The sequence below is a fragment of the Mytilus galloprovincialis genome, chromosome 7 (genome assembly GCF_965363235.1).
Source record: "Mytilus galloprovincialis chromosome 7, xbMytGall1.hap1.1, whole genome shotgun sequence".
NCBI lineage: Eukaryota > Metazoa > Mollusca > Bivalvia > Mytilida > Mytilidae > Mytilus > Mytilus galloprovincialis.
In genome coordinates, this window is record NC_134844.1 from 40,984,808 (window position 1) to 41,009,979 (window position 25,172).

General features: G+C 30.8%; 1 protein-coding gene across 9 annotated transcripts in view; it reads left to right on the plus strand.

Annotated features, from left to right (window-relative positions):
- Positions 1 to 25,172, plus strand: part of LOC143083001 (tumor protein p53-inducible protein 11-like) — a 137,111-nt gene that overhangs the window by 78,444 nt on the left and 33,495 nt on the right. For 2 of the 9 annotated variants that reach the window (XM_076259094.1, XM_076259092.1), the window contains exon 1: positions 4,087 to 4,231. The exons of 5 other annotated variants lie outside the window; for them this stretch is intronic. In XM_076259094.1, the coding sequence (XP_076115209.1) occupies positions 4,200 to 4,231 (32 nt within the window). In that variant the 5' untranslated portion in view covers positions 4,087 to 4,199. Of the gene's footprint in view, positions 1 to 4,086; positions 4,232 to 15,232; positions 15,325 to 24,290; positions 24,701 to 25,172 lie in introns of those variants that run through there. 2 more of the 9 variants (XM_076259087.1, XM_076259090.1) reach the window with 2 other exon arrangements.

Genomic DNA, 25,172 nt, shown 5'->3' on the forward strand with positions numbered 1-25,172 from the left:
AGTCTTTCAAAATAGGTAAATATATTTGAACATACACAGTTTGCAATATCTACAAATCAAGTATTCATTAGAAAAATAAAATCCACAGAAACGTCGCCATGTGACGTCCACAAGAAAGTCATCTTTACAGAATTAGATAATAAAATATGTCAAGAGCATGGACTATAATGTCCCAATTGTTCTGTATGTTTGAGAAATAAAACAAAATATCAGATTTTTTCGATTTGTATGGATGTGAATTTAAGCATGGATGCAAATATGACAGATACAAAGAACATTTAAATGGAATTATTTTAAGCCACTCATAAATGTATGTTGAAAAGCAAACTTAATCATTGATGAAAGATTTAAGCAAAAAAATCAGGCTCATGAGACCCTCTTGCTTCTAAGAAATGTACATGGGGCATTTTTTTCTTCTTCATTATATACATTTTTTTCTACTTAATTGTTTCAGAGAGGAAATTGAAACAAAATTGTTTCCATGAAAATTAGGGCAGGGGAATTAAGATTTAACATTGGGTTTTACACAAAATAAATTTCATTTTCCAGTATGTTTTTAAAGAAAATATAATTTGTTTGTTCAATGGAGAGAGAAAAAAATATGTCTCATACAAAAAGATGAATGGTTGTTTCCTTATGATACACATCATGGATGTTCTATCAACAGAGAAGTTCAGAACTCAAAGCCAAATAATTAGCCTTGAGCTATAATGATTTTATTGCATGCTTATTATAAGGTACACTCTGTCTTTTGGTACTTGACATTCAGCTGATTCATGTACCTTTCCAGTTTTTATTTGAAGTCTGCTTAGACTATTTATCAATTCCTTTGTATGATTTTGCAATTTTTGTAAAAAAATTGTGACTGATACTTTTTTGTTTCAAAGGAATTAACTGTGAGCTTTAGCCATCACTTGGCGTTTGTCATCTTCTGTCGTCGCTTCCGTCTGGTGTAAACTATTTCAAATCTTCTCCTCTGAAACCACTGAATCAATTCCAATAAAACTTAAGCTGAATGATCCTTAGGGTGTCTTAAATAAAATTTGTGTTTCATTTTTTGTTTCGTCAAACAACATGGCCACCAAGGCTAAATATAGAACATAGGGGTAAAATGCAGTTTTTGGCTTATATTTCAAAAACCAAAGCAGTTAAAGCAAATCTAACATGGGTAAAAGTGTTCATAAGGTAAAGTTCTATCAACCCTGAAATTTTCATATGAATCTGATAACCTATTGTTGGGTTGCTGCCACTAAATTGGTAATTTTAAGGAAATTTTGCAGTTTTTGGTTATCATCTTGAATAGTATTAATGATAAAGATAAGCTGAAACAGCAAATATTTTCAGCAAAGTGAGATCTTCAAATAAGTTCATATGACCAAATTTGTGAATTGAACCCCTAAATTCGAGTAATTGCCCATTAAAGACAATTTTGCACAATTTGTTTAGCATGTTTTCTAACTTAAAAAATCTTCTTTTCTAAAACTACTGAACCAATTCCAACCAAATTTAAGCTGAATGATCCTTAGGGTGTGTAGAATAACGTTTGTGTTTTATTTTCTGTTTCTTCAAAAAATATGGCTGCTATGACTAAAAATAGAACATATGGGGTAAAATGCAGTGTTTTGCTTATATCTAATTCAACTGTAGTTAATCACCTTTTTAAAACCTAACAAACTTCAAAATCTCACACCAAACACCTTTTTCTTTTGCTTTTGAAGAAAGTATGACAAAAAATGCATTTTCAAACACTTATTTATATACATTAAACTAAGTAAACAATCTACGATGAAATTGGACACTTAAACTCTTTATAAACAGAAGATAAATGCCAAAAATTCAAGGTAAGCGATTCATGCTCTTGAGAGCCTCTTGTTAATAATTTCTATAAATAAACAAATAAAATGCTACAAATCATAATCTAGAGATAGAAACAGAACATTTTAAATGCTCAAATATCTATCAATTATTTTGTTTAGTGCTATCATTACATTATATATCATATTCTTCTTAAACAGTGCATTAGTTAACAATTCAGGAAAATTTAGTCACAAAAATGTTTTTGAGTTATTCCCCTTTTCACATTATTTACCTATAGTTTCAACTGGCAATTAATCTAAGTAAAAAAAGATGACTGAATTGCACCAAAAATTATGGGATTTATGGCTGATTCACTAGAAATGTATCCCTTTCTAATTCTTAATTAGAGTATCAAAGATGCAGGTGCCTTCATTATCTCAACATTGTCCACAATCAACAATTGAGGTATTAGCAAAGACTTCAATTTATTTATTTAGTTGTAATGCATGATATGTAGATGCGCTTAAATTTGGAAATTCAGTTTTAGAAATAGTTGGTTTTTGTTTTTAAAAAATAATCACAATTTATAAGAAATACCTTTTGTGAATGCAAAAGAATGAGTATGAATGGACCAATGAGTTTTTGTACAGTTTTAGGTGCTTCATTATGTAGATTGTAGATGTTCATATTGATATATCATTGGAGGGTGAAAAAAATTAGCAGTAAAAACTCTGTTTTTGTTATATAAAAAAACTAATTTTGAGAAAGATCGTTTTGTTCTTAGATAATATAACTGTGAGTAGCAGTAATATATATATATAATCTTTCTGTGAATACTTGCAGCAGATTTGGTCAATCTTATATCAATCTTATGTCATAAAATATCACAATTTGGTTCTTAAATCGATCCATTTCAAAAGCCTTTATTAATGCATGTAATAAAAATCTCTCCAAAACAGCAGTACATTTTAGGCTCCAAAAACAGTTCATGAGAAAAAGTTGCAACAACAATTTTCTGCATTTTCGGACCTGAAAGCTTTAGAAAAACTTCTCTAAAAATTCCAAAAAGGTCCAAAGTTTAATATTGATCCTAAGAAACAAATTAGGTTCAGGGAGTAAACATGCTATAAAAACTCTTGTAAAATATGTAAATTAACTGATATATTTTGACACAAATAATGCAAAATTTAAATGTCTTAACTTTGTAATGATATTGTGAGGTGCCAAAGAGAACTTATGAGGTGCCAAAGAGAACTCATGAGGTGCCATAGAAAACTTATCTTGTATTACTTTAAGAATATCACATTTATATCTTTGTGAAATTAGTATTAATTCGCCGTTTCAGAATCTAATGCATCCTGGGTAATATTTTCAAAAGCGTACACCAAAGCGTTTTGATTGGTTTAAAACGTTATAAACAATGGAAATTAAACCAATGACGTAACGTTATTTTCACTTTGGGGTACGAACAATGAAATTACCCATGATGCTTTAGATTCTGAAACGGCCAATTGGCCTGACTTTAAAATATTAAAATCTTTAGACCAACTTTTGGCCTATTTGAGGATGAACCTACTACTTTTATAGGGTTACATGAATAGCTGCAACGATATTTAACTGTGTATTACTGAGAGTATATATAATGTCCATTTGATGTAAGGATTTGCAGCCTTAATATTGCAGTGATTTCTCTTATTCACTGTCAAAGAAAGATTACACTGACCAGTGACTGACCATTTAATGAGAAAATGAATCTTGTATGGCTACTTAACTACAGACATCTTGTCTCCTATACAACATAATGGACATCTTATTATCTTTATTTCTTTGAGAAGCTTGCCAATATTCCTATGTAGGTAACAATTACTTATTAAGGATGATGATAATCTTGCATATGAAACTGTATAAGCATTCCTTTTTGTGGGGTTAAAATTTTGTGGTTTGTCTTTTCATAAGATATCATGGGGATTTAATTTTGTGGTTTCCAGTAAATGGAAGTGATATTAATATTATGTTGGTTAAATTTTTGTGGGGATTTTAATTTGATGGATATATATTCTTCCCATGAAATAAAGAAATTAACTCCTCCATGTAAATTTCAGCTTTAACTATACAATATTCAGAATCAAGACCTAGATTGATTGTGTAAAAGTCAATCTTTTGAGACAAATATCATTCAATTAACACTCTCAATAGACGAGAAGGACATAATCATTAGAATAACCGATAAATGATATAAAACAATTATTTCTTTTTTACACTAATCTGATTTATTGTATTAAGTTGTTGGTTTCCTTACCGAGAAGACGAAATTTAATACGGCCCAAGCTTCAGACAAGGAAATAATTAAATTGTCAATTTCCTTTTGTGTCATGTGACCTGTTTTGTTTTATCCCTCAAACATGGATGAATTAGCAAAATCCTCAGGTCGAGAGTAAGTATATTAGATTTATTTTAAAACTTAACGATCGTTAAAATTAAATGTTTTAATTAAATTTTAAGGAAGAGGAAGCTAGATGAAATTTACAAGTTTAATTAAATTCTTCAAAGACATTTGAAATTGATAGAAACTGTTTTGGAAAGTAATTCATTGAAATTCAATTTACCTGTGGACTGGTATTCTTATGTAATAAATTCAGTATTATTGAAAATTTGTGAGTAAACCCTATCAGAATATATGTTATGGGTACTGAAATCTTGTTGATATATTTGAAGAAAATAGTATGAAACAAATAATTCTAAGTTTTATAATTGTAATGTGCAAACTGTTGCATTGTTTACATGAAAAAAAAAATCACAATAATGTCTTGATTATCAAGCTTATTTTTCATTCATTTATTTTGTTTGCTTTGAAAATATGTACAAGAAATGTGGAGTTCTTTTTCATTCAAAAAAAATAATGTTTCCCAGTAAGGACTCACTGTCTTTCTGTTCAACTGTTTGTTCCTCAGCACTTTTCATATCACATAGTTACTCGAGTATGCTTCTACAGATTTACAAAACTTTATAAAAACTAAGTTGGAAGTATGCTTAGTTTTGAGAATTTGCTGTTTCACACTTGAGTCATGGAACTCTAATTATAAAAAAGTCTGTATGTCATGCAGTCAATTAAATTCAAGTTTGTAATGTCAGGTTTCTATGATCACAGGACTAAAAATCTGAAAAATTGACTATATGTAGAAATTACCCCATCAGATGAGTTGCAATAAACATGTTTTTTCTTTTTCAAACAAACAGAACTTTGAAGGCAAAAATTTGAATATTTTTTTTAAAGATGTTGTCTTTATTTGTATACTGCCTAGCTTTTTTGGTAGATGGTATTATCATATCCCTTAGAACATGAACAGATCTCTAAAAACGACTATACAATTTGAAACTATTTAGACTTCCAATGGAAACTATTTGCTAATTGAACTTTGGAACTTTGGAACTTGAGAATCTTAAGTTTTGACAACAGTAACTAGTAAGATGGAAAGTATTTTTAAAGTTTATCTGTTACATTAAATACCCAACTTTAAAAGTAATCCTCACAATACATTGTTGAGGAAGTCCACTTTAATTGTTATAGTAAATGAAATTGAGAATGGAAAAGCTGCTTTGATATTATCAGGTCTGTATTAAGTAGAATTTCAGTGAACAATAGAAGACAGTACTTGACATTATTTTAGATTTTAAACTAAGATTCAATCAGGTTTATTATAAGTAAACTATCCTTGAAAAATGGGACAGCTTACTCAACATTATGTTTGGGTTTTTTTTAAACTTCAGCTTGAAATATATAGTGCATAGTGAAGATACCTGTCTATTGATATGTTTTTGGTTAACTCACGGGTTCATTAGGTTGTTGGCTTGCTGTATTAACCCACAACCCTGAACGACTGAAAATTTGTACTTTTTGATATCGTGGAACTGATTGAATGATTGAATGATTGATTATTGGTGTTAAATACCACTTTAAGCATATCATGTGGCCATATTTTATTAGCATGAATGCAGGAAGAGATGCCACTTTAAGCATATCATGTGACCATATTTTATTAGCATTTAATTCTTAAAGGTTAAATATTGCCATGTGGTTACAAGAATACAAAACATAACAATTAAAGGTATGGCCAAAGACGCAAGCCTGCTGATATAAACAATACAGCAACAGATATAAGTGCACATAACTATATAACCTATGAGAGATAGGCAAAAGATATCAAATGCATTTAAACTAAGAAAAAAGTCCAAAATAAACTGAAAATGCAATGGCTAAAAAAAGAAAAACAAACAATAGTACATAAAACCCAAAACTTAGCTATGAACATGAACCCCTCCAAAATCTGGGGTGATCTCAGGTGCTCTGGAAGGTTGAGCAGATCCTACTCCACATGGTGGCACCCCTCATGTTGCTATATATAAGACTCTCTTTGACTTACACGGTGTCAAGTTGTCAAGTTATAATAAGTCATCATATCTCTGTCCTGTGGTCTTAATGAATAGTTGTCTCATTTAGTTATAATACTATATCTATTTTTATGTTTCTGTCTTTCAGCTTTAAGTTTGTGATGCTAATTGATTGTCAGTTGAATTCATTAGTAACGGTTTATATATTAAACTGCATCTTGTAATATTATCAATGTCATCTTTAACTAGAGAAAAATAGAAGACTTTGATTAAGTTTATTATGAATGATCAAAACATCTAGCATTATCTAATTCTTTACATTTTATGTATACATTATATTTTCTTTCATGTCAAAAGAATCTCAGAATTTTTTTTCCAAAATTATCATTCCGTTACTGAGCACATAGAAGATGGATAGAATCGTAATGATTTTAGGGGTATTTTTGTCATAGCGACATAGAACATTGATTTAGAAAAAGTCATTACCAGTTCTGTTATCCCAGCAGTTCAGAATCACTTTCACTATCTTGAATCATTATGTATTCAAACATTTTAGATTTACATAATTGGATCGATCAACCAAAAAAAACAACTCAGATTTTCTGTTGAAGTCAAGAAAATATGAATTAAGTTGCATGCTGGTACAAAGAATCAAAGAACAAAGTCATTCATGTATTCAAACTTTGCATTTATTGAATCTGTAGAATGAAAAGTGATTGTAATATTTCCTTTGAAGTAGAATAGAAAACTTTCTAGATTAAAATTGATTTTTACTGTGGTTCATTATATTTGCAAGTTGGATATGTATTGGGAGAATTGAGTTTTAAAAAAACAACAATTTCATAAATTTAACCCCATCATATGTTAATGTGTTTGTCTCAAGTCAGGTCAACCTCTGACTATTGGCTATATGATGGCTAGGCTCTTAAATTTTCAAACGTTTTCTTTCAGATTAGGTAGTTTCAAAATATTTTTTTTATTATTCTTAGCAAAAAATACCATTCTTTATGAAATAAGAACAGTCATGCTAATAAGTAACCAATCCAGGGTCTGATGGAAGGGGGCGTTATTGTTGGTCCCAAGAGATTAACATTTGTGGACAACTTAATGGCGATAAAAACATTTTGATCAAAGACAAGGGGTTCCATCTGAATATAAGAAACTATCAGAAGGCATTGTTGTAGAAGTGTTGAATAAATTCAGTCAACCAAAATTACATTGTTTTGGTGTAAATTTTGAAATATCATTCAAAATACATTAGATTCCTGCTTCTAAAATTATAATTGATAGTCCTAATTTTTAAAGCCATTTTTGTTCTCACTCAATTAATTTGTTTCCTCTATAACTAGCTACAGCCAATTTACTCCTTTGTTGACTGTAACTTTTAGTTGAGTTCTATGAATTTAGAGATAGCATTTAAGCTGTTTTAAATGACAGTCAAATTTTGGTTTGGTCAAATATGCCTCTGTAGGAATTATGGCAAAACAGCTAATGATTATTTTATATGTCAGGCAGAGTTTTTGGAAAGGAACACTAAAAAATTAAACTGAAAAAATAGTAACTTTTTGATATTCTGGACTTATCTGCTGAAGACCTGTCATTGGTAAAAACTTCACCTTTCCACAATTTTTAAACCTTACACCAAAAATACTATTTTTGATTGACCAAATATTTATATTCATTAGCTTTATAATCCATCAATGATTTGATTAGAACAAGACTACATTTGCTAGAACCATTATTTTTCCTGTTTATTCTCCCTCTGTGTGTGGTAGGAGAAAGCTCCAAATCGCTCCCTATTCATCCTTGCATTTGATTGTGTTTGTCAGAAGTATTTCTTTTTCAGTAATAACTTGTTACGTTTTAATGTAAAAAAAGTATTTGTTGATACAACAAAAGGCTTACTAGACATTTAAATATCTTGTTATTACATCAATATTTACATTTATAAATGTCATTACCATTTTGCCTTTTTTCTATTGGGAACACCTATGATATCTTCAATATAGTTAACAAGACTGCTCTAACTAATACATATAGTTGAAATTCTGAAACAAATTTTTATATTGATGATTTCACAAACTTTTTTCTTAGTTTGCATAACAATCATGATTGAAACTCTGATTTTGTATTAATTTCCTGGTCTGACATTTTTCCAGTGGCAATTATTTCAGTCAATATAGATATCTTTGCAGCACAACACTGCAAATAAAGTGAGAGTACCCACATTATAAGTTCATTGAGTGGAAATATTAGATGATTAAGTGCCATGAGATTAATCAATGCAATTCTAATTCATGTTTTAGAAAAAATATTGCAAAAAGTCAAACTAAAACTGCAAATGTTCATTGAAACATTACAGATTATAATGCATGCTATTGATTTTCATATTTGTATAATGATATAATATGCACAATATGCTGTTAATTTGTCAGTTTAAGTAAACAAATCTTTATTTAATACATAATCTAAGTATTATTTTCATGCTCTATTATTATTATGAGTATTTGGTGTGGAACACCAACTGTTTAGTTTGTTTACTTTGATCTTCATTTACAACTTGACAAATTTTAATTACTCCTATATATTGTAGAAGACTTATGTTGCCCCTAGATATATTTTGGCTATTTGCAGTATTGGTTTGCTGTTTCATTGATGTAGTACCATATATCGCCTTTGTTCATATTAACTTTTGTATTGAATAGTATCCCAAGAGAAAATAAATCTGGGATTCCACTTGGATTCTGGCTGGAATTTTGATGGGATTCCAATTGGGATCCCACCTAATTCCACCGGGATAAAATTTCGGGAATCCCACAAAAAAAGCGGGATTCCCGATGTAAATCCCGATGGAAATATACTGGGATATTGTGGGATTTCAATTGGGATCCCACCTAATTCCACTGGGATAAAATTTCGGGATTCCTGCAAAAAAAGCGGGATCCCGATGTAAATCCCAGTGAAAATATACTGGGATAAAATTTCGGGATTCCCATAAACAAAGCAAGATCCCGATGTAAATCCCAATGAAAATATACTGGGATTCCCAGAAAAAAGTGGGATCTCAAAAATAAATCCCCAGCAGGATATACATGCACCAATTCAATTTGCACACGTGCATGACATGTACTAGACCCCACTGCCACTTGGATTCCCTGGGTTATTTATGCAAAAGGATACATGTAAAGTTCTCCTCCTTTCTGTAAATTAATTTGCTGTCTCTGTACTTCCAACTATAGTAAATGCTGAGTAAAGGTAACTGGAATATCTGCATGCAATCTGTTGGCAGCTCCATTTAAAAATATCATTTAATCCCCTAAAAGTATCAAAAAAAATCCGCAAAGAATCATTTGTTCAATACGTTTTGAAGCAACAAATTCAATAGAAATATTATTGCATGTTTATACAGTAGATTGGAAGCTAGTCCAAATAATTATGAAGTCTTGGAAGGCTATTTTAATTTTTTTTGGCAAATTAATTACCCTCCCCCTTTTTTATCCCCTGAAGATAAATAACTAGTGACTTATTATTATTTTCACCAAATAAACATACACACATCTAAATTAAACTTTTACATACCTACTAGTTATGCCTGTTATGTGACAACAAGTTTATTCATTGAATATGTTAAAAATAAATATATTTTCAGTTTATGCTTTCAGACTTTCTGCGTTCTGATGTTGATTTGCTCAAATAAAAACCATAAAAATCATAGTTCCTCAATAAATTATTTTTATAATCATTATATACACATATACACATGTTAAATTAAATTATTAATGCACTTATCTGAAGACATCTGCATCAACCTGCATAAAGCGGCGTAATCAGATTTTGATGACGTTTTTACCAGTACACTAACGTCGAAGTGACAATCTCGCCCCAAATTATATCGGCCAGAAGTTGATCTGTCTCCGTAACGGTATTATAAAAAAATTAAGGGTATTGCATAAAAGTATTAATTACTGGCCAGTTTATACTAAATATAAGAAAAGAATACTTTATTAATCGGCACATGGTGCATGCGGATAAGTTAGTGGCCGCATTATTTAGGACAGTATTTTCTAGGGTCGAACTGTTCAGTACAATTGAAAACAAAGCACGCGGTCATGATTTTTATTACATTTTACATAAGTTGAGTAACAAACGTTTTACGATGTCGATCATTATCGTATCATTGATGCCGGACGACAACTAATAGAAACGCACTTATGGGAACTTGGGGAACATCAGAAACGCCCAAGCTTGTCTGGCAAAACACCTGTTGACATTTCTCGGACGCCCTGCCATTTTTATCGCGAAAATCTCGGCATTTTTCTGACTTATAAATAGCTGTCAAACTGAATATTAAGTGACACTTAAAAGTGATTGGCTTCACCTGACAGCTTTGGTATCATACACATTGTTAATTAACACCAATAACCTGTACTTGATGTCATCAGAGACATATGTATATGTTACAGTAAATAGATGAAATTCGGAATTACATGTAATTACTAAAATTTAGGAATTACATGTAATCCTCAATGCACTTAGTAAATGCAAGTAATTCCTGAAACGGCCCAGTTATTACCAGTAATTACTAATTTTAAAATGATTTTTTACACCTATTTACTAACTGTTAAAACAATGTCGTAATATGGTCAGCTGATTAAAAGTTATGGTAAAACCAACTATAGAAGATCAGTGAGTACTCTTAAAAAGTGATTAGCCTAAAATGTATCTTTTTGTTATTGGAGCATTATAATTAGCTACGAGATATACAAAAAATAAAATATGATTTTTTTTTGTTCAATCATTAATGAAAGTGATATAGTGAAATTATATTTTTAGCAGTCAATCTAACGGGTACTGGTGCACTTGCAAGTGAATAATTGGACCTCAATGAATATGTATGCATGTGACCTTCAATTTAACCCCTTGCTGGAGATATGTTACCGATGTATATACTTTTGCTGTTAGTCGGAGGATCAACAAAAATGGGAAAAAGTATTAAAATTTTCCTCCAGATACTATCTTATTTCTAGTACTGTAAGAAGCTTCTGTCCAAATTTGGTTAAAATCCAGGATGGTTTATGAAATCTAATAAATGTTTTAAAAAAATGCAGGATGTATGTAAAATTAATTGGGGAAAAAACGAAGTCCAATTATAATTAAGGAATATACGAAAAAGGATTGTTTCAAAAACTCTACTTCTGGGTATTATCTTATGATCATAAACAAGCTTCTGTACAAGTTTGGTAGAAATCCAGGATATTTTGAGAAAGTGATTAAAATTCTAAAATCTTTAACCACAATGTGAATGTAATGTTAACTGACAAAAAACTAAGTCCATTTATAAGTAAAATACGGAAAAATTAATTTTATTTTTACAAAAATTACTTCTTGAAAATTATCTTATGATCATGATAAACCAGCTTTTGTTCAAGTTTGGTAGAAATCCAGGATAATTTAAGAAAGTTATCAAAATGTAAAGAACTTTAACCACATAGTGAATATGTGTGGACGCTACTGACGACAGAATGGTTTGCTATGTCTCGCTTTTGCGACAATAGTCGCAGTTTTGACAAAAAGAAACAGAATGACAACATTGAAATTAAAACAAAAGGGATGGACCAATTAGTTGACTTATATGATCCACAAAAAGATGATTCTTATACAAGTAAAAATGATGATAAAATTTTGCTGCAGGTTTATAAGCTTAAGTTTGGAGGTCTTGAAAAACTCATAAAAAAGAGAAACACTGAAATATGAAATGTGACTCTTAACACATCAAAGTGTATAAATTTGTTTGTGAAGAATGTCAGCTTCATCGCAACAGTCTGACAAAAGAAGTCTGAAATAAACCCATTTTGTAAACGGAATTTAACTTGTGGCATTGGGCAAGTATGTCTGATGGAGATTTTGATTTAAAGAAATTATGAGATTTTAAGCACTATCAAGATTATTCAACCAAATTTGGCATAATCGAATGTCTATTAGCAAAAAGAGGTGACGAAGTTGCCTATAAACTTCTCACAATTTAATGCATTTCTCAATAGTGGTTGATATCATTGTCTTGCATGCTGAAAATGATTTTAGGGAGTTCCAAAACTGTTAAAAAACAACCATTTTCCAGTTTCAGTTACAAATACTTAATAGTATACACTTTTGATGTGCCTTATATTCCGTAATCCTTAATTCCGTAAGCCCTAAAATACATACCCTTTTATTTTCTTATTTGGTATCTTGAATTATATCTTTAATTTTATAACAAAAATATCAAGTTAGTAAATAGCTGTAAAAATGACCAAAAAAATCAGTGAATACAAGTAATCACTGAAAGAACTAGTAAATACATGTAATTACTAAATTGGCTAGTAATTACAGGTATTTACTGAAATGTTTAGTAATTACGTGTAATTCCTAATTTCACGTATTTACTGTAACATATACACAAACGAAACACTTACATATTTTCAACAACATACAATTTCCTGTTTTAACTAGACTGGTATCCCAGCTTCAAACAGTTATCCCAATTGGGATCCCGGCTTTAAACAGTTCCGATTGTGATCCCAGCTTCAGACAGTTACCCTGATTGGGATCCCAGTGTCCGATATTTGTCCCGTTTCATCTAGACTGGAATCCCGGCTTCAAACTTATCCCGAATGGGATCCCAGTTTCAGATATTTATCCCGATTGGGATCCCGATTCCAGATGCTTATCCCTGCTAATCCCGACAATATCACCGGGATTGCATTGGGATCCCAATGGATCCCGTTTTCGTTTTCCCATGGGATATGTGTATATGACTCTTTATTAGATAAAAAGTCTTTGTAGATGACTCTTTATTGAATAGTCTTGTGTGTAGATGACTCTTTATTGAATAATAAGTTTGTTTTTTTATAGATGACTCTTTATTCAATAGTCTGTGTTTAGATGACTCTTTATTCAATAGTCTGTGTTTAGATGACTCTTTATTCCATAGTCTGTGTTTAGATGACTGTTTATTCAATAGTCTGTGTGTAGATGACTCTTTATTCAATAGTCTGTGTGTAGATGACTCTTTATTGAATAATAAGTCTGTGTTTAGATGACTCTTTATTCAATAGTCTGTGTGTAGATGACTGTTTATTCAATAGTCTGTGTTTAGATGACTCTTTATTCAATAGTCTGTGTGTAGATGACTCTTTATTGAATAATAAGTCTGTGTGTAGATGACTCTTTATTCAATAGTCTGTGTTTAGATGACTCTTTATTCAATAGTCTGTGTGTAGATGACTCTTTATTGAATAATAAGTCTGTGTTTAGATGACTCTTTATTCAATAGTCTGTGTGTAGATGACTCTTTATTCAATAGTCTGTGTGTAGATGACTCGTTATTCAATAGTCTGTGTGTAGATGACTCTTTATTGAATAATAAGTCTGTGTTTAGATGACTGTTTATTCAATAGTCTGTGTGTAGATGACTCTTTATTCCATAGTCTGTGTTTAGATGACTGTTTATTCAATAGTCTGTGTTTAGATGACTCTTTATTCAATAGTCTGTGTGTAGATGACTCTTTATTGAATAATAAGTCTGTGTTTAGATGACTCTTTATTCAATAGTCTGTGTGTAGATGACTCTTTATTCAATAGTCTGTTTGTAGATGACTCGTTATTCAATAGTCTGTGTTTAGATGACTCTTTATTCAATAGTCTGTGTGTAGATGACTCTTTATTCAATAGTCTGTGTGTAGATGACTCTTTATTCAATAGTCTGTGTGTAGATGACTCTTTATTCAATAGTCTGTGTTTAGATGACTCTTTATTCAATAGTCTGTGTGTAGATGACTCTTTATTCAATAGTCTGTGTGTAGATGACTCTTTATTCAATGGTCTGTGTGTAGATGACTCTTTATTCAATAGTCTGTGTGTAGATGACTCTTTATTCAATAGTCTGTGTGTAGATGACTCTTTATTCAATAGTCTGTGTGTAGATGACTCTTTATTCAATAGTCTGTGTTTAGATGACTCTTTATTCAATAGTATTTGTGTAAATGACTCTTTATTCAAAATTTTTGATACTTTTTCTTGAATAATCTTGGTGTAGACAACTCCTTGTTGAGTAGTCTTTGTTAAGATGACTCTTTATTGAATATTCTGTGTGTATATGACTTTTTATTGAATAGTCTGTTTGAAGATGACTCTTTATTGAATAATTTTGGTGAAGATGACTTTAAAGAATAGGCTGTGTGTACTCTTTATTCCACATCCTTGTAGTAGATTACTCCTTATTGAATGCACTGTGTGAAAATGACTGTATATGGTTATTTTAGAGTAGGTAACCCCTTATTGAATAGTCTGTATGTAGTGCCGCCTCTTAATTGAAAAAATCTTGGTTAATTTGAGTGCATGTTTTTCAAAAATATTGTTGGAAAAGATTGATGGCAGATTTATCGACATTTCATCTGAATATATTCCAATGTATAGAGAACTATTAATATTTAAGCTTCCTTTCTCTTAAGTTCCTTCAATTGATCCTTCTTTCCTTCACTGCATCTTGGGGAAAGTATTGAATTTTCTTTGATAAGTGCTATCAACATGTTGATCAAGTCTTTTATGTACTGACAGTAATGAAATTAAATGCTTCACTTGCTGCGAAAACAATCACTTTCTGTCAAAACCATCAAAATAACAATGTTATGAAATAGTTCCTCAAAGCTGTCGGACACTAATAACAATCTCAGAACACTAATTATCTTTGCTTTTTATTCTGCTGCACTGTGACATGGTTATTTTCTTAATTATATATGTGATTTTACCGTTTTGAAGGATAATAGGATTTTTCTAACCTTTATTTATAAGACATAACAGTGGATACTGTGAGGAAATGAGTTGGAAACTTGATTGAATTATATTGTTATTGACACGAAAAATAAAACTTTCATATAAGCAGAAATACTGCCTTTAGAAATGTCATTGACAGCTTGGTTTCTTTATATGCTGAATATGTTGCTTTTGATTAACTTATAATGGGAATGAATCAAAGACGAATTGTTCAATTGTGAAGGAATTTGATGTTATAATAGAGAAGGGAATGGCTTCTACTGGGACCATACCTGGGGTAGAGATCACAAGGTGTCCTACAAGTAATGTGGATACAGTCAAATGTTCGTAAGTAGTGCAGTTTCTTCACAATCTGTTAAAACACAAAATATTCTAATGTAATCTTTGGTTAGAATTTTTGCAGAATGAAAAAGGCTGGTAGTTTTTTTAACAATTTTATTGCCCCCACTACTAGGCTAAGGGGGCATTTAAGTTTACCCTTGTTTATCTGTATGTCACAATATGGATGTCTGTTCTCTATTTGGACAATTTTGACATTTCTGTACTTCAAATTTACTTTTACATAACCAAATGTTCTGAAGCTTATGCACAATGCTTATTACTATCAAACACATATCATCAAGTACAAATTTGGTAGCATCACTATCACCATTCTTGAGTTATATCCCTGTATAAATTGAAAAATGACAAAATTGCCATTTCCACACAATTTCTGAAAACAAAACATCAATTGGTTTGACTTAGTAACTTAACATTGACTCCAGCATATTTACAAGCTGGAGCATTTGTGTCCCATGAACACATTCTTCTTTAATAATGTTTTATATAGAATCATTTTTAGGACACCTAATTGTTTTCTTATGAATAGGGAAAGTTTGGTAAGAATTTGTGATTAAATTAAGTTTGTTTAGAGGATTGATACAGTTTTGTTATTAATCTTTATTTGAATGTATAGAGATTGTTGATTTTATTGGCTGATTTAAGGTTTAACTTAGTACATGTATACTGATCATCTGAATGTGCAATAGTTTAGAGCTTTGCCTCAGATGTGCAATAATTAAAACTTTGCTTTCTTTAAGCAATTTTGATTTCAGTGACTCTAAAGTTTGTGTTCTTTTTGTTGTCAGTGCTGCTATTTCATTTCATTCTAGAAGAGTCCCTTGAAATGCATAGATGTTTGAATTCGATTTCAATGTTCATTTTCAAAATTGATAAAGACTAATGATGAACTAATTTCATCAATTATAAAAAAGAAGATGTGGTATGGTTGCCAATGAGACAACTCTCCACAAGAGACCAAATGACACAGAAATAAACACTTATAGGTCACCATATGGCCTTCAACAATGAGCTAAGCCCATACTGCAAAGTCTGAGCTATAAAAGGCCCCAAAACGACAATGTAAAACAATTCAAACGAGAAAACTAACGGCCTGATTTATGTAAAATGTACAAAAAAAATAACGAAAAACAAATATGTAACACATAAACAAACGACAACCACTAAATTACAGGCTCCTGACTTAGAACAGTCACATACATTCAGAATGTGGCGGGGTAAAACATGTTAGTGGGATCCCAACCCTCCCCTAACCTGGGACAGTGGTGTAATAGTACAACTTGAGAAGGAACTATAAAAATCAGTTGAAAAAGGCTTAACTCATCAGATGGATACAAATACAAATACTACACAGATTGAACATGGCTGGGTACTTGTTTATTCAAAAATCAAGTTCATTTATCTATTTTCATTGACTTAATTTTGTTATTGTAGTCTTATTATAAAGCCAGTATGATTTTCAATCATGGTAAAAGATAATACTAGGTAGTTTTTAAACATAATTGGATGACTTTTGGGTTAGCATGCACAGTATTTCAAACCATCAGTTATAAAATTGATGTCCTGAAATTAACAATGTTATCAAGTCAAACTCACTGCCAGTGTTGCATTAAAAGAAGGCTTTAAGCATGACAATTTTAAAAATGCACAGAAGAAAGAACAAAATTACACATAAAATGTTCACAAATAAGGGCTTTCTATTGATTTTCTAATTAAGTAAGAAATGAAATCTTTTGGACTTTAATCAATTCCTAGAATTACCTTCCTTGACAGCTGACACTAGAGTAATTGCAGTGAATTGTCTATAGTTAACTTCATAGATATGCATAGGATACAGTTAGAACTGACAAACATATTTCTTCAAATGTCAGTTGCCTTGCAGTTTTCATGAATGATTGATACTGTGTTAAAGCAGTACATCTTTAATACGTCAGTTATAATTATTGTCTCCTTTTATTGTTTATAAGCTGATGTTATTGAGAACAGCTTCAATGTACAGAAAGTAAGAAATGGTTGATTAGTGAAGTCAAACTGATAAGATAGGAGATTCATGCTTATTACAATAAACAACAATCAACTATTCTATCAGTTTACATATATACATGTATACAAATCAACCATTTTGTATTTACATATTCTATATATTGCTTATGTTGAGTATCCTTATGTGACTTCATATATTCTGTATTGGTATGTTATAAATGCTTACTTCTGTAGAACCAAATTGAAAGCTTGGTAATTCAACTGAAAGGATCAGCACAATTTTCAGGGTTTTTTATTTGTATGGTTTGCACTCTTAAAAAAATAGACATTTTATAGATTGGTGGATGGATGGAGTTTTTGGAATGTTGACGTATCGATTTTTGTAATATCAACTCATCTTTCAGCTTTGATATAGAACCAATTCCAAGAAGTTTAAAATCTTATAAACTACTTAGGATGTTTTCATACATATTAATGCTGTGACCTGACATTATGGAAAATGTTCACTTTTTTCAAGATTTTGAAATGTAATCATTTTGCAGAATTCACTTTGATAAATTGTTGCTTTGCATGTAAACAGTGCCTTCAAAACTTTTTAACTAAATAGATTACAACTTCTATAGGGATTCTCATTAATGCACCGGTGACAGCATACTGTTTTAACTGAAGTTTGATCTTTACAGAGATAACCACTCATTTTTGTAATGAATTGGAATTTAAAGAGATAAAAACCTTAACTGCTTGGTCTACTCATACAATCCTGAACAGCAAATTTCCCAAAAGTAACAGATATTGATGGTAAATTGTAATAAATGCAGAATTGCTCTTGATGAGTTACTGCTTGATAACACAAAAAAATATTGCATTAATGCGCAGTTTAATTGCTTACAGGTGCATATGACACTCAGAATTAAGTTCTTTGAAATTGTATTTCAATGAGATGGTATTTTACAGTGACTTTTTCCTACCGATTTGAAGGCAAGATTTATAGACATGTTATATAAAAGACCATGATAACCTGAACAGATTTCAGAGAAACTGATATCTTCCTGATTATGCTTGAAATACTTGCCACTGGATGTTAAAGCATTAGGAACAATCAATAAATTGAACAAATAAGCATTTGAATAACTAATTTCAGAAGGAAGAGGTACTCTTCAATTCATATTTTGTGTCACTTAAGATGCCATTTACTCTGAAGATTCAAATCAATCAATTGTCCCTTATTTTTTTATTTTGATGGCTTTCATAATTAAAACAAAATAGGTAGTTGCTTACTGAAATGATAAAGCATCCAATAGGTTTGCTTTAAATTTGTGTTCTTTAATAATAATAAAACTTGTTCATATCATAATACAAAATGGTCTATGATATCGCTTAACCCTCAATTTTGAATGTGTATACAAAATATGTCAATACCTTTTAAATGGAAATTACAATAGACAGATCAACTGAAATGTGAAAGATCTATTAGATTATAATTTAATAATTGATGATTTTTCTCATCAAATTCACATTAAGTCCACCAATGTTCTTTCATTAAAGATAAATTTGATATGAAAATTGACTTAATGAATGGTATGTTTGTGAATTACAGTTGTCCAGGAAATTGGAATACCGGCAAGATTTTGTTCTGTCAGAACACGAAAATGACACATCTTCAATATTACATCTATTCAAACAGTTTTTAGAGCAGCTGAATTTGTTATTCATGACAAGATTACAGATTTGCATTGTTGAATTGTTCCTAATGCTTTATTGTGCTTACCAAATACTAACAAGAACAACCTTGCTTTCTAAACAGACTGAAATTGTTCTCCTATTTATCAAGTTAAGGAAGCTGGCTTGTCATGTTTTGGATTTTTTGTCAGATTTTCGGAATCCTCTGGTTTTATCCATTTGAATGCCTTGAAAAAATTTGCACGGTGACCCCCATTTTTCTTTTTGTAAATCTTTTACATGAATAATGATAAGCCATCTGTAAAAGTCTTATAAAATTTTAATTACTTTTTAACAGTTTTTGAGAACTTCAACCTGTCAATGATAAAGCTATGAAAAGTCAAGAGAGAATATTTTCCCGCCAAAATTTCAATGGCTTATATCTCAAAAACAAGCACGGTGACCTATATATTTTTTTTGTTCTTTGGATTCATTTATTAATTCCTTATCAAAATAAACTACTGTTTTGAAAAGTTAATTACTTTGAAACTGAGAAGCGAACTCCCTTAAAGAATCAAATATCCAACTTCAACTGGTAAATGTGTTTTTGCATATATTTGCATTACAATTTGCTATAGGTCAAACATATTTTTGAATAAAGAATGCATGCATCTGTCCTTGACATTTAATAATTAATATCAAGTTTTTTAATAGCTACTTGAAATATGTCAATTATATTTGATTTTAAGATTCATTGTTGTCTCATTGCAAAATATACCACATGTCTTATTTATATATTAGGTTTATATTTCTGTCTAACTTAGTTATCTACCACCTTGGCCTCATTTTTATGGTTCAATGATCCATGTTTTGTTTTCTTGGAACTAAAATTAGTTTAGTTTAAACATATTTATTTATAGTGGATTGGGAAACAAGTTTTTCAACTTATATTAATCCCTTTCCACTTTGCGGGTGCGAGTGCTGCCTTGTAGTGGCATTAGCCTGCTCTTTTTCGAAATCTACAAGGGTGTCTTAAAGGTGCAAGAGATATGGCTCTCTCTTAAAACGGGTCAGCCATTTATCGTCCCCTTCCGACGGACTATCATCGTTTCCTTAAGACCATACTCGCAAATGGTGTCAAGGGAGAGCAGAAAATTAAGTCCCTGAAATTTTCATCCCAGACGGGAATCGAACCAGGAACCTTTGTGTTAGTAGTGTATATCTGTCATAGATATAGGAAGATGCTGTATGAGTGCCAATGAGACAACTCTCCATCCAAGTAACAATTTATAAAAGTAAACCATTATAGGTCAAGGTGCATCCTTCAACACAGAGCTTTGCCTCACACCAAACAGCAAGCTATAAAGGGCCCCAAAAATTTTTAGTGTAAAACCATTCAAACGGGAAAACCAATGGTCTAATCTATATAAAAACGAAAAATAAGAAACATTTACCTTAGGGACGACATCAAAAGTTCAATGTAGGATAAAAAACTGAATTCACATAGTTTTTTCACTGACCCCCACCCCCCCCCCCCCTCTTAACTTAATTTGGAAGAAATTGCTTTACCAATAGGGATATATGTAAAAATCGATTTTAGATATACAAAACTTGCAGAATTTTAACCCACCCCCAAACTATTTGATTCAAATTTTTTATCCTACATCGATCTTTTGATGTCCTCCCTTAAAGACACAGATTATCTAGTCTGTGTCAATACATTATTCAGATAATCAGTTAAACAGGCCAAATATTTCATTGTACAGGATGAATAAAAGAATAAGCATTTAAACCCTAGTTTTCTTTGGTAACATCAAATACAATTGGTTCCAACCTTTCAACTGGTTCCCATTGTTGTGCAAGTTTCAATGCTAGTGTTTCATGGATTTCCTCTATATTCAACTTCTCTTCAATTTTCTTTCATTTTGATTTTGATTTCATTTCAATGGCTAAGATACGGAGCATACTTTTATATTAGAAAACAACTGACTCATGAATCAAAGTATTATAATACTGCAGTGCACAGTTCCTCTTTCTATCAATTTGTATTTGCTGCATGCACAGGCTGTTTTATCTCATTCATTAAAACAAGAAAGGTTTAATCTTGATATAAGCGTTACTGTTATTGATATTGATAAAATACCACAATATATTAATCTTGTTGTTTTTTGCTTAAGAAATTATTGCATTTTTGACATATTCAATATTTTAGTTTGAAGTAACATGTTCTGAGGGGATTTAATACTTTGTAAGCCTTCTTTAAGATTATTGATAAATTGTTTGCAGTTATTACTTAATTGAATTCAATACTTTTAATGCTAATGGAAAATGTGGAGAAACAATGATTTATAAGATTTTCTGTAAAAGAAATGCATCTCAAGATTCTGCACTATAGTAGGAAATCCACTTTGAAATGATGATTTGGTAGGATCTTTTAACTTTACTTTATATATTTAATTACTGAAAAATATATAAACAGCAGATCTACAAATTATTCCACCTCTTGCCTCAGTACAGCATGTATACTGTGTTATAACCCTTGAATGGAGCAACAACATTGAACGGCATTTCTGAACCAACAAAAGCTAAATTTTGTATAGCAGAGTTTAAGCCAAGTGATCTGAGACCTGGGCACTGTGAGCAAAGGCAGCTTTGCAACAGTGTGTCTAAAGTATGCATTCAAATTCTACAGAAGATAAAAGCAAAAAATTCATTTAAATAACTCAAATCAATAACATATGAATAGACATTTGAAGTCGCACTTTCTTATTAACCATGAACAAGAGTTTTTTTTAAAGTTCTAAAGGATTGTTAGATATGCTTTATTTTATTACTCAACCTTGATGACTTGACTAAATCTTCTAGACAAGTTGTATAAATTGTGTGACCAGTTGGATGTTTTAATTTAATGAAACAGCTTGCAATTGTGTCAGAATTTTGAATAAACTGCAATAAGTGGAGTGAAACAGTCTGATAGTAATTACACCTGTTCTTAGCAAAATTTGCAGCATCAATATATGGACAGAACTGTTGTAACAGTTATATATATGTTTTAAAGGTTGGGTTATTGACAATAAATTCTCATTTCCAACATTAATCTTACTGAAATAGCAAGTATCTATCCAAGCAAGAAATGGTTATAAAACACATATTGATTCTGTAATTATGCCTTTGATTTTAATGAGGTTTTTGTCGTGTAAATTGGAATTAAATTGTTTTTATCTTCCTTCTGGACCAAGTCGATTATTTCTTGCATAGAATGTTTCCTCATAAAACAACACGATAAAGTTTTAAGTCTTTTTAACATGTGCATGACATAGTTATTAACAACTTTAAATGGACTATGTGTAGTTGTGAGTGTTAATTTATTTAAACACAACACTTCCAGCTTTCCAATTATGGACTTTCCATTTTCTATGTAGTATCATTCAAGTAAATATTAAAAAGAAGATGTGGTATGATTACCAATGAGACAACTCTCCATAATGACACAGAAGACCCTGAATATTGAGTATGCTTATCACCTATTTGATTAAATATTCTAGGCTTTGGGTTTCCTTTTGTGATTTTCCAAAAAAGGGCTGCTTCTAACATGGAAGATATTAAACCAGTTTGAAGTTATCCCTTTTAAACATTTTACATCAGCCTAGTTTTACGTAAGCCATCTATGGAATATCTTTGTCACAATTGGCCAAGGATATGTTCAATTGCCAATTGTAAGAATGGAACATGGTTACTTAAAATGATTGCAGCATTGGTCTACTATGATAATCACTTTTGTCATCTTCATGCTGCATTTAACCTGTTAAACAAAAACTATGTTTTGCAGTATTTATGTTCTGAAATAACTGGCACCTGTTATAGACATATCATTGTACAATACCAGTGTTGAACCTTCTGACTGACATGAGCAGATGAAGAAGATGTTCATCGTTCAACTATTTTAAATAGAATGAGATGTTTTATGTAAATGAAACTGACATACGAGTTGTCTATTTATGAGAAGTTGGAAAAGATTAAGTACTTAAAATATTTGTTATAAGCAAAAGGATTTACACTTAAAATGTTGTATTAAATCAAATAGAAATTTACTGTTGTATTCTGCTATACTGTGGTAGTGCTGAGTAAAACCACAAATAGAAATGAAAATAAGATGTATACTCAAACAAATATGTTACTTGCAATTTAAGACATTTATGGTAGATGTAACGCAGTGTATTTATAAAGAAGCTTTATTATTTGTATTATCTCCCTTTACTTATTAAACAACGTGCTAGTTTTAGGTTAAGGTATCAATACTAATGTTGGCTAAACTGTCGTTGTACATTAACTTTCACAAAAATCTTCTTTTCTGAAAGTACCATGCCAATAGCAACCAAACAGGACCACATATTCATCTTAAATACATGTAAAAGGAGAGAGATAGCTCAAAATTTCAATTCCTAAAAACAATAAACGACATAAGATCTAGTCAAACATGGCTGATTTTCAGTAAGCTTGTTAGATTGTTATGAGGGTTATTGCTCTTAAAAGCAATTTCCCACAACACTTCCCCATGACCTTACCAGAGGTGGATTTAGGGATTACTGTGGGCCTGCCCCCTCCCCCCCACTTTTTTGGGGAAAATTTGGTTGATTATATAGGAAATCACGGAAACATGACCAGAGCAGGCCTCCTCTAAGGCAGTGTTATATAACAGCATGATAACAATGATAACAAACAGACTGAAACTTTGGAAAGCAAAAATTGACAGCAACACAATTTTCTACTTTAAATTCAAGTGATTGTCATCAGTCAACTCGTGTTGCTTTTAGGCAGGGATTAAGTCAAAATTGTTGTATTTAAGAACATCTTGAATTATTTCAGGACCTCCATTATTGGATTTCCTGATAACCTGAAATATTTCAGAAGCCCCATAATTCGATTTCAAGATATCCTGAAATAATAGATCTTTCCACTTAATGGCAGGTTTTGGAACATTCTTGCAGTTTCATAAGCAAAATGGAATGATTACAAAGGATATTGAGTAAACCCAAGTGTTTCCTTTATACCCTTTTATTTTGGTTAACTTAATTATCCCCTATGTTAAGATGATTGCTTTACCATTTTTAAGCAGCTATACATATGGATTTTATATCATTTTTTTGTGTAATAATACTTAATTGTCTAGATTATTTTAAGGTAGTTAATGACCTTTGTACAAAATTATACAATGCTAATTATTTCAGTAGCAGCACGAAAATTGTGATAAAACATTTAGTGTTATCGTCATTTAATCACAACATAATGAACAAACTTTTGAAGTTAAATCTTGGTTTATATAATGGTTACCTTCAGTTTTAAATAAACATTTATTTTTGGAAATAATTATGTTGCTATGTGTTCAATATGAAGAAAAGGGAAAATTTCCAGTCAAAATATTGACTTTAAGATATAAATAATGTTTGTTGAGGAAGCAAGTTGATACTAGAATCATTATTTTTTCATCATGAAGTGTTTTTATCATCTTAAGATTTTGATTGAACTAATAGGAATGAAGACTTCCTTAATCTTTCTCCTACTTGACTACACCTGCAAAGGACTTGTGTCCGTAGAGTGAAAGAAAAACGTCAATATTTCATTTGATTTAAGAAAACATATTTGCCAAAATCATTTGGGTTTAATACATGGAAGTTATTTAAGCAATGGAGCAGCCACCTCATGTGAGGCCTTCTACTCTTGCGTAAGTTGAATTGCATTTTAATAATATTATGGAGGTTTATTTTATTAATTAGATTAAAAACTTTCATTGAAGATAAGTTCTTTTAAAGAACTGTTTAAAACTATTAGAAATGGAAAAACCAACAAGGACCATTGATAATTGTAAAACAATCTGTTCTGTTTAATTGTTAAAACAAAACTTGTAATCATATTTATTGGAACACTAGCTAGAAAACTTTCCAAATTAAAGTGGTAGAACAATGTTCAGTTGATAATAAAACACAAACCAGCAGCTGACCATCATGTCTAGAGTTGACAAAAGGTCCCACAATTTGTCCAACTTGATTATTAATCTTAATCCCAGCAAAGCTTTATACTGTAAATTCAGAAATTTTCCTTGGGTCACTGAATATTATTTTAGATATATTTGAAATTAAGTACTTTTTAATTGAGTTAACTGCTGCTGGTCATTCACAAGACAGCAATACAAAATC